At 41.2% G+C, this 15,154-nt stretch overlaps 1 protein-coding gene across 1 annotated transcript in view; it reads left to right on the top strand.

The window, feature by feature from the left end:
• The window catches only part of SRGAP1 (SLIT-ROBO Rho GTPase activating protein 1), a 266,339-nt gene that overhangs the window by 164,525 nt on the left and 86,660 nt on the right, over positions 1–15,154 (top strand). Inside the window, exons 5-6 of the mRNA XM_008148740.3 lie at positions 14,121–14,303; positions 14,801–14,929. Coding sequence (XP_008146962.2) covers positions 14,121–14,303; positions 14,801–14,929 — 312 coding nt within the window. The remainder of the gene's footprint in view (positions 1–14,120; positions 14,304–14,800; positions 14,930–15,154) is intronic.

Here is a 15,154-nt window from a genome sequence, read left to right as displayed (position 1 = left end):
CGAGACCACTGGCTCCTAACCACTTGCCTACCTGCCTGCCCAATTGCCCCTTACTGCTTCTGCCTTCCAGCCTGATCACCCTGTAACCGCTCCCCTGCCAGCCTGATTGACCCCTAACTGCTCCCCTGCCAGCCTGATCATCCCCAACTGCCCTCCCCTGCCAGCCTGATCACCCACAGCTGCCTTCCCCTGCTGTGACCCGCCTCCTCCACGCAAGGCGGCAGAGACACCGGGACCGTCCTCCTCTGTGCTGCACAGTGCCGTGGGACCCCCCCAGGCCTTACCATGCAGAGCGGCTGCCGGGCCCCGCCTCTGCTGTGCACGTGGCCATCTTGTGGCAGCCATCTTGCGGTGGCCATCTTGTGATGATGTCGCAAGCGAGGGCACAAGGACCACCTAGGCTTTTATTAGTATAGATATATATATGGTAATATTAGGTACTAAAATAGTCAGGTACTATTCTAATATTCAGGTACTTAGCACATAATTCTTTAAGTTCTTCTAACAGCCCTTATGGGGGTAGTTGAGACACAGAGAGGTTGAGTACCTTGCCTGAGGTCACACAGCTAGGAAATCTCAGACCAGGCAGAACTCTCTTTTTATGGGTGATTATAACATAAGGCAGACCATTTTGTACCAACAGAGAGGTCCAGGCAGAGGGCTTTGGAGATCCAAAGAGACAAATTAATTCCACATTGAGGATTGAGAAAAATTCCGAGGAAAGGGTCTGAAAATGGACAGGATTTCAGTAATAGGAGAGATGGAGAGGGGACGGGGTAGGCTTTGGAGGCTAAGGAGCAAAGTGAGCCAAGTCATACAATTAGAAAGAACACAAGGCATATTCATAGGATTTCCCTCTGCAGCCATATCTAGAGAGAAAGGAAAAATCAGGAGTTGAAAGATTTCAGGAGAATACCAAAATGAGATGATTAAGAACACAGGCGTCAAAAAATGGTTGTACATCTACTCCAAAGCAGTTTGAAAACTCAAAAAGTTTTCTTGCACAGCTTACTAGACCCTCACCCTCCTCCTCCTCCTCCTCCTCCTCCTCCTCCTCCTCCTCCTCCTCCTCCTCCTCCTCCTCCTCCATAAATGCAGTGACAAGTATTGGATTTGAGGCTTAGGGTATATGTGTCAAATTCCAAATAATTTTTCATTGAAAGAAAAGGATTCCACATCACATTTTTCATTTCAGTTGATGCTGCAATTGTAAGGGTTGTGGGGCTTTTAAGATTTCAAACATCTTGTATCCTCTGCTTAAATATTTCAAATACTGAACCTTATAACTCATTTATCTAATACATACATGTAATATTGAAGACATGTGACAGATTTCCCTGAAAAGAAGTAAATATTTAAAACTGCAGGTGATTGAAATTCTAGTAAATTCATTGGCCTTTCATTATACATGCGCTTTCCCCTCAACATCGCCAACTCCTTGATACTCTGCCACTTCTGCAGCCGCTGTGTTCCATGTGGCCTGGTTAATATGTATTCATGTGCCAACTCGGGGGTATTTTTTTCAGTAGATTAAACTTGCATTTCAGTGCCTCTGAAGACTTTTCTGAAAAGCCTCTTGGAAATAAGGGCTTTCTGCATGACCTTCTCTCTCACTGACTTTCTCTGTTGACTTGTTGGGCAAGGATTAAGTCTCTTTGCAGCTCCGTTTCTTTGATCCATAAAACAAAAGCCATCCCTCGGCTCTCAGCTTCCAGGTGTATGAGAATAAACAAGCGAGCACAACACGGCTAAGGCTTACGGTGGCTTAAAAGACACGATAGAAGGGAAAGGTGTTTTAGTCATTGTACTGGCACGTGTTGTGTGCCAGTTAGCACTGCAGGTGCCTGACACGTGTACTAGTAAGTACTGTTCGGATTTCTCATTAGAGGTGAGAAAACAATGGGACATGCTAAAAGGCAAAACAAGGATTTGAACCCAGGCAGTAAGATTCCTGAGCTTAAGCATTAGAGCTTTTCAGAAATGGAACAGGTTATGATTTTAAGACAGTCTCCCCTTCCCCCCCCCCTTCTTCAGAGGGTGGCTGTGCAGCAAGTACGCGGAGAGGGGCTTGATTTGTGAGGTGGTAGCATTTATGGAATTCAGTTATTCGGCATTTGTCCCAAATCTCCGAATCTGTTCCCTGTCCAGTGAATGGAAAGCACTACAGGCAGTGTTGCCTCCACTCTAAAGTTGTTATGGGGTCATCTCTGTTGCATCCAAGTAATGCACCGAATGCTGGGAGGTGCCTTTCAACAGCTACACGTATAGGTCCTAAGAGTGTGACTGGTGAGCTATTTCTGCATATGGTGTGGGGTGCTGGGCCAGGTAGAGATCTCCACAGCTCTGTGCAAACACAGAGCCACCCTGGGGCCGGGGGCAGGGCGGGGGGGGCGGGGGGGCGGGGGGGCGAGGTGTAGGGGCTCCCTGGTGAAGCTGACACGTAAAATTAGTGATAGAGGAAGGGTGAAGGACATTCCAAAAAGAGGAGAGCACAGCTGCACGAAACCACATGCCTGTGCAGGGAACTCCATGCACTTCGATATTGTCAGCGGACCAGCAAACCGTTGATAGGAAAATAGGGAGCGTATCAAGCTAGACTTTCTGAAAAGCCTCTCCTCACTTTCTCTTTGCCCTAACTGCAAGTGAAGGACTCGAGAGATAGAAAAGGAAAATATCTTTTGCCAAATCAGAATTTCCTAGGTAAAATGATATTTATTTCATGTTAGAAATATCTGACAATTGTGAAGTGGGCAGAGATTACACTGAATTGTTAGTTGCTCTCATTAGAAATTACCCTTAGGAACTAATGAACTGGTATAAACCAATAAGGAATGAAATATAATTGGATTTCTAGTAATAGAATCTAATAGAATCAAGTAGGACAGGGTCTATTTGTAATACATAGGAGGGGGCTCCAGAAATTCTGCTGATTATGTATGGTTGTTGAGAGTTCAATAGAGATAAACAAAGCCAGTAACCCCTGTCTGAATCAAGGGCTTCATTTAGAAATTGCCTCTAGTCACTGCTGGAAATAGAGCTAACACCGATTAAGATTAATACATATAGATGACTTATGTTACAAATAGAAACATTTTATTTTGAATAAGGCATAAAACAATTTATCCTCTAAATTAGTAGTTTCTCGTTAAATAATTTTATTATAGTCACAAGGTCTTATGAAACTAATTGCAATTTATATTGCCATTTAAAAATTATTATTCCAGTCAGCATTTTGAAAACGATGACTAATGCCCTGCTTTAACTTAAATATAACAGTCAAAAATAAAAGGTGTAGCAAATCCATAGGTGTGTCAACCATGCACCTACCAAATCGTTCCTGGGTTCTCCTCCTTAATGAGCACTTGATGATGGATTACTGATCAGTTTGGGAGCTAATTAAAGTCACTAGAGTGATCGATCTCCCAGTTTCAGGTTCATCAACTTAACAGTGTGTTCATTTCTAGATATTTTCTGTGCAGCAAAGCAGATGAGCGCTGGCCTAGGAGCCCATAGTAAATTCTAGGAGGAACTTTATATCCTCACCATGGATGAGGCAGCTTGTGTACTCCTTGCTGCCTCTGGTCCACAGAAGCGGGAGTGAATTAGTGTGATTTTTGGCTTTTCCTTTTGGTTAAAATGTATCGTCCACTTGTCCTAGCTGGTTTGGCTCAGTGGATAGAGTGCTGGCCTGCGGACTGAAGGGTCCTGGGTTCGGTTCCAGTTGTGGGCTTGATCCCCAGTAGGGGGGCGTGCAGGAGGCAGCTGATCAATGATTCTCTCTCATCATTGATGTTTCTGCCTCTCTCCCTATCCCTTCCTCTCTAAAATCAATAAAAATATATATTTAAAAAATTTTTATCGTCCACTTACCCTAACACTGAAAAAAAAAAATCAACCCTTTTAGTCACTGAGAAGTACATTACATATTTTTCCACAGAAAATAAATGCTTATGGTATTTAGTTGTTGCCAGATTATTACCTGAAATCATGGACTCACAGATTTTCAGAGGTGGGAAAGGCCTGAGAGGTCTTTACAGGTGAGAGAGCTGTGGGCCAGCAGAGTTCAAGGAAGCCTGCTGTGAGGTCCCGGGCGGGGCAGTGGCCAGTTGAGGCTCTCACCCTGGGATATCTAGGATACGATGCTCCTTCCACTAACACTGGCTCTTGAAGAGGAAGAAGAAAACAGTAAATCTTCAACAGAAAACAAAAACAGGAATGATACTATGGATTATTTTTTCAGATAGACTACTAAATGCCATCCTACCTTATTTCCTCTGGGCTTCATCAAATATTCTTTTCTTAAAATATATTTTTATTGATTTTAGAGAGAAAGGGAGAGGGAGAAAAACCAATGATGAAAGAGAATCATTGATGGCTGCCTCCCGCAACCCTGCCCACCCTCGCCACTAGGAATCGAGCCTGCAACCCGGGCACGTGCCCTGACGGGGAATCGAGCCAGGACCTCCTGATTCATAAGTCAATGCTCAACTATTGAGCTACACCAGCCAAGCAAATACTCTTTTTTTAGAGGGATCTCTTCAAATTCTCCAGGAAAGAAGCCTTCTAGTTACACGATCAGTTTTTCCTTCTATGCTCAGGCCTCTAGTTTGTACTTTCTCTTTCGTTCCACACTTTTCAAGGTGTTTGAGGTGTACAGTTAGATTTTATTGTATCCCTAATTTTGGTCCTGTAAGGGAGACCTTATGTTGTCATGGTACCTCTAATAGATGAGGCTTAATAGATGAGGCTCAATGCTGAGGGTCAGAAAGACTGAGGTTATAAAGCTATTTTGCAGCAAAACTAAGACCAAAATTCAGGTGTATTGAATTTCATAGACCTAAACTCTTTCCATTAAAATGTGTTCTGTACTGTTCAATTCTGAAACAGAGTCTTTAGCCCTACACCAAACAGGTTCTCATTAACCATATTTCCTCCCTTTGCATATGTGTTCTCTGTTTTCCCCTTTGTTCTCTTTATTCTCTGCATCTCTGTTGCCCTGTCATTTGGTTGGTTGGCAGTCCCTAGTCAGCAGGGTCCAGAATCCCAGACAATGCCTTTTGTTCAGAGCATTTGTTTGGATTATAAATGATGATAAATTCGGACTGTCATACTGATTTCATTTCAGTGGAGTCACAACATACCTCAGGTTTCCTTTGATAAACTAGCTATAAAGACAGTATCTCATGCTATTTATTTGTTCATCTTGATCTGTTTGCTCAATCTCAAGAGCTTTGCTAAAATTCTTAACATCCACTCAAGTGGAAATATTGCTAATTTCTTTCCCTTCACCTCTGTTAGAAATGACCATCTTTTCAGTCATGGACAAATCATTACCCATTAGTAAAATGAATTATTTTATGGTACTTTTTTTCAAATATCAGTAGTAGACATTTACTGTGCACTTATTGTCAAGCTCTTTTTTTCTGTGTTCTTTATATATGTTGACACACATTTAATCTTCCCAACTACCCTATGCAGTGGGTAATATTGTTATGCTGACTTTACAGTGAGGAAATTGAAGCACAGAAAGGTCAAGTTACTTGCCTAAGATCACACAGCGAAGTAACCACACAGATAGGACTTGAACCCAAGCTGTCTGTTCTGTGAGTCTGAGCTCTTAACCACCAGTATACTACCTCTCAAAGTGAATTTTCCTGTAAATGTTACTTTGCAAATATAATTAAGTTTTGTAAGTTCTGCTTTCATTGACTTGTAGAGAGCCATATGAATCTAATGAGAGGAGGTGGGTTACGAAAATGCATCATCATGACCATCCTACTGACCACTCACCATCTCAGGGATGAGCAGCTTTTCCAGCCCTGGTGCTGCGAATGAGAATAAAAGTGGGGGAGGTAGGGGTGGGGGTGGGGACTGAGAGATCCATTGTAGGTTCTGACAGAGTGACATTAATGTTGAGGGTTGGCCTCTCCTCTCTTTATATAAATAAAACATAGGCTCCCTGCAAATTTTCTCCCCAAGTAAGCTCCCAGACTTAAATATAAGCTGATTGAAAAGAAGCCTAGGAATTCTTCTCCACCTGCCTCCCCTTCAGCCTTCCCTGAAGTAAGTGACGGCCCCTCCCTCCCTCCTGTTTGTCTCACAGGAAGAGCAGGGTAGGGATTCCATCTCCAGCGCCTGGCTTATGGGTACTTACTACCTGTTGGGCTGATGAGTAAATGAGATCAATATAAACTGCTCCCTGAACCCTGGGCTGATGTCCACTTAATTTTACAGTAACTGTCAGCAGGCATCAAAAGGGTGCTAATTACGAGGTGTACGTTGCAGGTAGGCTAGCTAGGCCTTTTCAAAGTGTGAGTCCAGGTCGTGTTTTATGAACATGTAGGTATCTGTGCAGCCAGCTCCTAGGCACTCCTCCCTGGTGTATCAGTGTTTCGCTAGCCTGTGTTGCAACATGAAACAGCAGGAAGGGTCTCCATCTCCTCTGCTTCCGCTGTCCCTTGGTTCTTTCTCCCAGCTGCTTTGCCTTTGGGAGACAGTGGCCTGTGCCTCCTTGCTTAGAGCCTGGATATGAAGGCAGCGAGCCTGGCCCCAGAGCCTGAATGCTTACTTCTACATTGTACCTTAGGAACTGTCAAGAACGACAGTCACCCACCCTGTGATGTGCTTCCATGCATTCTATCATTTGATCCCGATTTTAGCTCAGAGGAACTGGGGCTCAAGAAAATTAAGAAACGTGTCCAACTGGTCAGCAGTAGCATCAGAACTCAAATCCACAATTCAACCCCAAGGTTGGCTCAGTACAGTGAAGAGCAAGACGGCCCGAGATTGCAGGTGTAAGCTCCCAGCAGACCACGCTCTGAGTGCTCTCCTAAGGTAGCTGCTGTGCACCACCTCTGCCTCAGCCCCCAGAGATACAGCGTGGCAGAGCAGAGGCCCTAACCTGGAGGGAGGGGCTGGGGCTGGGGGCCCCTGGAGGAGCCAGGCTCCTTGCAGCACAGCCCCCTGCGGGGGGGTTGGGGGGGGGGAGAACCATGCTCTCACCATGAACCTGAGAGTTTTCTGGGAAAGGACAGGAATGGGTTTCCAAGGCTGTTGGCCCCAACCCGATGGTTTTATGAGTCTGGGACTTGAAGAAACTCAGTTACAATTAGAGCCCTTTATGTATTGATTGTAGAGAAGAGATCTTTATCCCAGGTTGTTGATATTTAAGGAAACCCAAAGAATGTAGTTTCTCAGAAGAGCTTTGAGTGATTGATGGACTTAGTACAGTGGTCGGCAAACTGCGGCTCTGTTGACTAATGAGTTTGCCGACCACTGATTTAGTAAAACAGTAGGCTGTGTATGGAATTAGGAAATATTGTCACTGACATACTGCTTTTCAGCACCCTCACCACTTTTTTTTGAAGGGCCATAAATTCCAGTACTAACTGTATTTCACTAATGATTTAGAACTATTTATCATCCCATCAATCCAGTCTCAGGTATTCATTGGTTGTAGAGAAGAACAATACCAGGTACATGCTAGCAATATTAGTAAATACTTGTTAGATGAAAGGACAAGCTGACTGTAAAATGGATTTCTCTCCTTCATTTGTTGCTCACCAAATGCCTATTATATTCCTACTGTATATGAGGGAATATTAACCTTTTGCACTCGGATGTCGAGTGTGACTCGACAGGGTTAGCATCGGTAGCAGCTCGAGAAAAAAGCAAGCGAGTGCAAAGGGTTAAGGATCTGAAGGCACCTAAGCTGTTATTGGTGCCCTAGCTGGATCTGCAATCTGTAATACGGAGTGGTACACAAATATCTATGACACGGGGCGCAGAGTCTCAGTGCAATCTGTAAGTAGGTCTTGGCGGCCAGAAGAACAAGGTCACACTGGCTGACGAACCAGGAAACAACACTGAGCAGCAGGTGAGATTTGAGCTTGTCTTGGAGGGTGAGTCACAATGTTCCCAGGAGGCGGTCCTAGGGGAGGGCACCCCAGGCGGTGGGATTGGCTCGGGAGAGGACACAGAGGAAGGAAAGTGCGAATGTTGAGGAAGCAGCTTCGAGCGATTGACTCAGGCAGTACACACAGTGCCGCTTGGGCTGGTGTGGGGACCAGACTGTGAGGGCGCCTAAGCCGCAAGGCAGAGGGAGTAGCGTCAAGTTTAAGGTCAGAGAGAGGGAGAGCAGAGAACAGCAGAGCAGAGAACTGTCATTCTAGACCCTCTTTCTTACTTCCCGCCCCCTCTTCTTCCACTCTGAGGCCGCTGTGCACCCATCCTGCCTGTCTTCACCAGGCCGTCACTAAGATACTGCTTTGACCATTCTGTTTACACCTCTGTGTGTTCACAAACCCCTGTAGGATAAATTCAACACTTCTTAACTGGGGCTTCATGCCTCTCCTGATCTTCTCCAAGCCAGTTACCCCGGTTTTATCCTTCAGCTCAATTACCCAACCATCCACTTTTTAGCACGTCCTTGGACCCCCTTCTCTGCCTCTTGGTCTCCTCGTGCCTACCTCACCTGTATGGGCCCCACTGTACCTTTGCCGATACTATCCTTCCAGCCTGAACGCCCTTCATCTGTGTCCATGAGAATCTCCAAGGCCCATTTTTTTAATCTCCACAAATTTAAACTTACAGCAGATGGAAACCAAGTCTTTATTTTTATGCCCAAGCAAATGTTGAATGAATAAATACTTACCTTTCATTCCTTCTTTTTCTCAATTCCTGAATATAAACAAAAGTAACTCTATCCCCCAGGTAACGAGGACTTCCATTTGTAGAATGCTTTAGACTTTCCAAAGGGTAGGTATGGCCTAACAGTCCAGACCAACCTGGAGCCTGGCTGCCAGAGTCCCAGCCATGGCTCTGCCAGTTACCAGCCATGTGACCTCGGGAACGTTACTTACCTCACCTGTGAAATGGGAAGGTAAAGGTACCTACCTGATAAAGAACCTTTAGAAGGATTAAATAAAATATGTTTTTGTAAAATGCTTAGAACAATCTCTGGCATCATAGTGAGCATTATATAATTTTTGTTTAGCTAAGGATATACACATTCCATATATGTACATATATTAATGGTAGGGATAGTATACATATGTACACACATATATGGTGAGTACTCAGTAAAGTTTAAGTTACACACACACAGGGATGCACAATTGGGTGTCCACAAAAACCTTATAAGATGAGCAAAGTGTTAAATAACTTCCCCACACCTGGTGACTGATGGATCCATTCCTGGAGCCACACCTGGTGACTGATGGATCCATTCCTGGAGCCACACCTGGTGACTGATGGATCCATTCCTGGAATCACACCTGGTGACTGATGGATCCATTCCTGGAATCACACCTGGTGACTGATGGATCCATTCCTGGAATCACACCTGGTGACTGATGGATCCATTCCTGGAGCCACACCTGGTGACTGATGGATCCATTCCTGGAACCACACCTGGTGACTGATGGATCCATTCCTGGAATCACACCTGGTGACTGATGGATCCATTCCTGGAATCACACCTGGTGACTGATGGATCCATTCCTGGAACCACACCTGGTAACTGGTAGATCCATTCCTGGAGCCAGCTTTCTAACTTCCGAGCCAGAAGTCAAAAAGTAGAATTTATAGCTTTAATCCACTGATCTTTGCCAACACATGTTTTTCAAATACATAATGATCTCTTGGTGCTGAATATTGAAATTCACTATGGATATTTTAATTATACTGATTTAAAGTACAAGAGTAGTGTCAGATATGTGATATTGGTCTGTCAGGATTTTGCAACCTCACAAAGAAATCTGTGATATGGTCACCTTCTTCTTGGCTATATTCTTCCTGCACTTAAGGAGAGATGGAGCGAAAGGATAAATTGAATGTGTTCAACAGAGAATTATGCATGAAGTTTTAGTGGAGAAGGTTTCAAAGAGGGAACTGTGCTATTGGAGCACATTTAAATGGAACTGCGCCGATCGTGCCATTTGGTATGCAGAGGCTTGTGTTTGCACTAAGCTGATGGAGAAGCTGTGGTTTTCTTTGCCATATGACTTCAAAATGCATCTTTGAAAAAATAAAAGCTTTCTTTTACTTCTCTGAAAAGGGGAACTGTCAGTTATTTTATTTTAAATACAAAACACATGCGATCTCATTATATAATTTGTCATTTTTATTAGAAACTTAATTTCTTCATGTGCTGTACATACTGCAGTGTAAATTTTGTTTTGTTTTGTTTTTTAATCTTTTAGTGTTTACTTCCTGCAGTGAATTTGAATAAATGAGGAAAAAAATGAAAAAAAAATAAATAAATACAAAACACATTTAACTTCTGTCAACAGTTCACCTTTTAAATAATGCAGTTTGTATTTGCACTCATTATCTACAATTAGAGTTCTCAAAGAAGCTCTTAGTGTTTTTCTCCCCAACTTCTAAATTCATTCATTGTAACTGTTAACATTTTAGAGAATAGTGGAAACCCTAAGATTGGGAAACGGAACAAAGAAACTTCCTTTCTGTACATTGCCATTGAACTGTGTAAAGAATCCTCAGCTATTATGCTGAACCACATAATGATGAGCTAGTTACACCCTTTTCTTGCTCCGTTAGGTCAGACTCCAATGTTTCCCTTTTAACCCAGGCTAGTTAACAAGAAATGCCATGCTGGCAGCCAGTTTCATTTGTGCAAATTACCTGCTTACACTAGTCCTCGGCATCTAAATAAAGCAAGAGTCAGGAGACCAGTTCTTTTCTTTGTGATGTATTTTTTAAAAAGACTTCTCAGGTACCCACAGCTGTCTGGGATGCCTTTTCATCCAGCTATGATGGGAGTCACGTGTCCTCATTTCTTCTTTCCTGTCTATGAGCAAGAAGAATACAGACAGCTGAGCAACGTGGTGTGTGTGTGTGTGTGTGTGTGTGTGTGTGTGGTGTGTGTGTGTGTGGTGTGGGTCACAGAGAGGAGATGGGGGAGAAGGAGAGAAAGAGAGAGGGAGAGAGAGAGATTGTGTGTTTTTTTCACCCTCTTAGTTGAAGATGTAACTGGAATCAGCACCCAATGGTGTGTGGGTTTGCTTCGGGCAGGGAGTACAAACAGAGCCGAGCCTAGAAATGCGAGGTGTGGAGCCCATTTAGTGACCTCGCTGTTTGCCCAGCTGCAGGGTGACTCCCTTTTCATTCCTCAGCTGCCCAGCTGCTTCCTAACGCTATTTTATTTTTCTTTTAAACTGAAGTAGCCAATCAAGCTTCCCCCAACAGGCTTGATAATTACTAAAAACAGACCACTTTGCAGTTGCACGCAGCTCAGAACAAGCTGCCGTGGTTTATAGTTGAGCACTTACTTTGTTCTTGGTCAGCAGTGCCTGTCACAGAATTTGCTCACACCAGATTTTATGAAAAGAAGTAAAGGTTCTTCATTAACCCCATGTTTTACTCTTTAAAATAGTCGTCTTGAGAATGTATATTAAGTTAAGCCATTAAAAATGCTGATTTTTCTCCCTTTTTTTACATAACCTACAAAGGCAGCAATTTCATATGGTTCGACCTAAGTAAATGCATATATTCCAGCGGTGCTTCTGGTAACCAAACTAGTTTATAACTCACTTTTAAATGAGAAAACTCAAGTTCCTTACTTCAAAGCATTACATTAATCTCAACTTCTTAACAACTGTACCTTAACTATAAAATGGTCTCTGGTTATTTATAAATGAAATAAAACCTATCTTCCCTGGATGAGAATTTGATATAATTTAAGAGAAAGTGCCACCATGCTCATTGGGTACTAAATTCTGGTATGTTCCTTGGTACAGTTGTGTTGGTGTCACCTTACGCATCTTGCTTCTTTTTAAAGAGTATAATTGTGCTCAAAATAAACAGGTTTCAGAATTGGTCCAGAGATCTGACTCTGAAAATAAAAGCAGATTGGAATTATATTGGAAAACTCTGACTTTAAGTAAAATCTCTGAAAATCTGTGACTATTATTCTTCTGTATCTAATAATACAGAGATTATATAGAAATATAATAGGTTTTATTTTAGGAATAAAAATGAATACATTTATTATTTGAGAAAATATTAAGCATATATGTAATCTAAGGTGCTTTGAGAGATTATAGATTTTTTTTCAAGTTCTGCTGAGTGTTAAACTGGCAGTATGTTTCAAAAGCCTCAAAAATGTGCATATTCTCTAATCCTGCCATTCTCCTTTGGAAATGTATTCTAGGAAATATGACACAATTTTGTGAACAAATATTTCTGGAATAATAACCAAATGTGTGTGTGTGTGTTTTGTATCATCTTTTTTTATTTTTTTTATTTCTTTATTGATTAAGGTATCACATATTTGTCCTCATCCCCCCATTCCCATCCCAAACCCCTCCCCGTGTATGCCCCCACCCCCCTGTTGTCTGTGGCCACTGGTTAGGCTTATATGCATGCATACAAGTCCTTTGGTTGATCTCTCCCCCTTTCCCCCACCCTCCTTTACCTTCCCTCTGAGGTTTGACAGTCTGATCGATGCTTCCCTGTTCATCAGTTTATGTTCATTATTTCCCCTAGATGAGTGAGATCATGTGATATAAGAAATACACTTATAAGAACCGAAAATGAGACAAGCAATAATGGTTGTGCTGAGAGGCAAATGAATCAGTCTGTAGTGAGTTTCTTTCTGGGCCAACAGTTCTTTTGAGTCCCAATTTAAATGTCAAACAGTCCCTTATGTGTACATGTCAGCAATGATATTTCAGTTCTGGATGGTGGACAAATGGTGGTAATGCAGGTCCGACCCTCTCTGGTTTGGTCCTGGGCAACCTGCAGTGACGCACAGCTGCTGACTGCTAGTATGGCAAGGCGTCATCAGCGTCTTCCATCTCTGGACTATTTCTCTTCTGTCTTCATGGCTGGAGCAGTCCTGTCAATTCCTCTCTGTTGCAGGAATCCATATGGTCTTGGAGTTGTTTTCTGAAAATATACAAACATATTCTCAACCAAAAGTTAATAAAGGAATATTTTCTATAAATTTGACTTGGGATCCTTTTTCATTTTTTGCACAAATGATTTTCCTTTGGCTTGATAACCAAATGTTTTAATAATTAAGAATTTATTATATGTTTACAGTATACATGGAAAGAATACCGTGCAAAAAATTTATGTTCTATTTATTTCTAAATTTATTAAAATGGAAACTATATATATTATTTCAGTAAGAAGAAGATAGGATATGCATCAAGGAGTTGGATAAAGCAAAATGTTGAAATATCCTAAAATGTTCAACAATAGGGAATTAGTTAAGTAAATTATGGCACAGGCATATAAAGAGATACTATACAGCCCGTAAAATTATATTTTAGAAGAATATATAGTGATATAAGAAAATGTACTGATACACTAAGTGAAAAAAGGACATAGGACATTAAAAATGGTAAATATAGTATGAGCCTAGTTTTTTAAAAGGAGAAATGATATGTGTCATTTTAAAATGAAGTGTGTGTGTGTGTGTGTGTGAGTAGTAGTAGTAGTAGTAGTAGTAGTAGTAGTAGTAGTAGTAGTAGACAACTGGAAGGCTGGCTATATACCAAAATTTTAGCAGTGGTTACTAGTATTTCTGCTTGTTGGTTTTTTTTAAATTCTTTTTTATTATATGTTTTCTACACTGAACATAAAGTATTATTTTGTGGTAAGAAGAATAATATTTTTAAATTAAAACTATGTTTGAGCCTTATTATTTATGTTTTGTATTTTGACAAGTAGATTTTAAGCAATAAAATTTAGTAAGGGCTGTACTAATTTGGAGTCTTTTATAAATCCAGGGTTAGGCTAAAATTTATTCATGAATAATGGTTTATTGTGCAAATTAATAATGCTGAGGAGATTTTAGAGCAACACTTGTAAGCTTAAGGGAACTTCTTAAGTACACTGAAAGCCTGTATAGGACTCTAAATCATTTTTTCATCAAGGCCTGTCTCCTCAGTGCCTCTTCCTGGCAGGTGTACTTAATTTGCATGTTTCTGTTTTCTTTAGGTAGAAACAATATTCCATAATTCATCTATTTTACTAACAATCTGAAAGTTGGAAGGTGATATTTTTAACATAAGTGTCATACAATTGTTTCCGTTTACTTTCTAAGTTACAAACAGACATCTTTTAACAATTTGGGTCACGTTTTTTTGCAGGTGATGAAAACATACCATATGTATCATGCGGAGAGCATCAGTGCAGAGAGCAAGCTGAAAGAGGCCGAGAAACAAGAAGAAAAGCAAATTGGGAGATCCGGCGATCCAGTCTTTCATATTAGACTAGAAGAGAGACATCAGCGGCGAAGCTCTGTAAAGAAAATCGAAAAAATGAAAGAAAAGGTAAGTGAAAACAGATTGCCAAGTCTTTCTGTCCTCACTTGAGATGACTTAATCGTCCTCATTTGAGGTGACAAACTGAAGAACATTGATGCAATAGCTGATAGACACAGATTGTAAGTTATCGAGAAATACATGAATTTCCTCCCATGGGAATGCAGAATGTTTAAGGAACATAAAAATCATGTAATAACAGCTGGACATCATTTAGTGGTGAATGCCAAGTATTCAATACACAATGTAGAGAACTTGAATAGTAACAAAGGGATTTCATTGCAAATGGGCCTAATGCCCAAATACATTGTTGTTATTCCTCATAGCTGGGTAATTTTAGTTTGTTATTTAAATCAGATTTGAAATGTACTTTACTCAAAGGACTTCGAAGGTTATTTGTAGATGTAGAATAAATTGTTTAGATTAATAAAAATTCATGTGTGTTTCTCTGTCTTGTTTAAAAATGACTTTCTTTTTTCCCCCAATGCCTGGATCTTCATTGCCAGAGACAAGCAAAGTATTCAGAAAATAAGCTAAAATCGATTAAGGCACGGAATGAATACCTCCTGACCCTCGAAGCAACGAATGCCTCTGTTTTCAAGTATTATATTCATGATCTTTCAGATTTAATTGATGTAAGTACTTGTAATTTTTATGTTTTTTCACATTAAGATAAAATTAGCAATAACTGTATTTCACTGATTCTAAAACACCATCATGTATTAAAACTGTTATTTTACATAATAGTCAGAAAAAAAATATTGCTAATTAAACCATACATGATACTAAGACACTCTCAATTGTCAGATGAATGTGAAAAAAGGTGCACGCTAAAACCATGAAAAACAAATTAGGCCCTA

The sequence above is a fragment of the Eptesicus fuscus genome, chromosome 7 (genome assembly GCF_027574615.1).
Source record: "Eptesicus fuscus isolate TK198812 chromosome 7, DD_ASM_mEF_20220401, whole genome shotgun sequence".
Classification (NCBI taxonomy): domain Eukaryota; kingdom Metazoa; phylum Chordata; class Mammalia; order Chiroptera; family Vespertilionidae; genus Eptesicus; species Eptesicus fuscus.
This window is presented reverse-complemented; position numbering and strand designations above follow the sequence as displayed.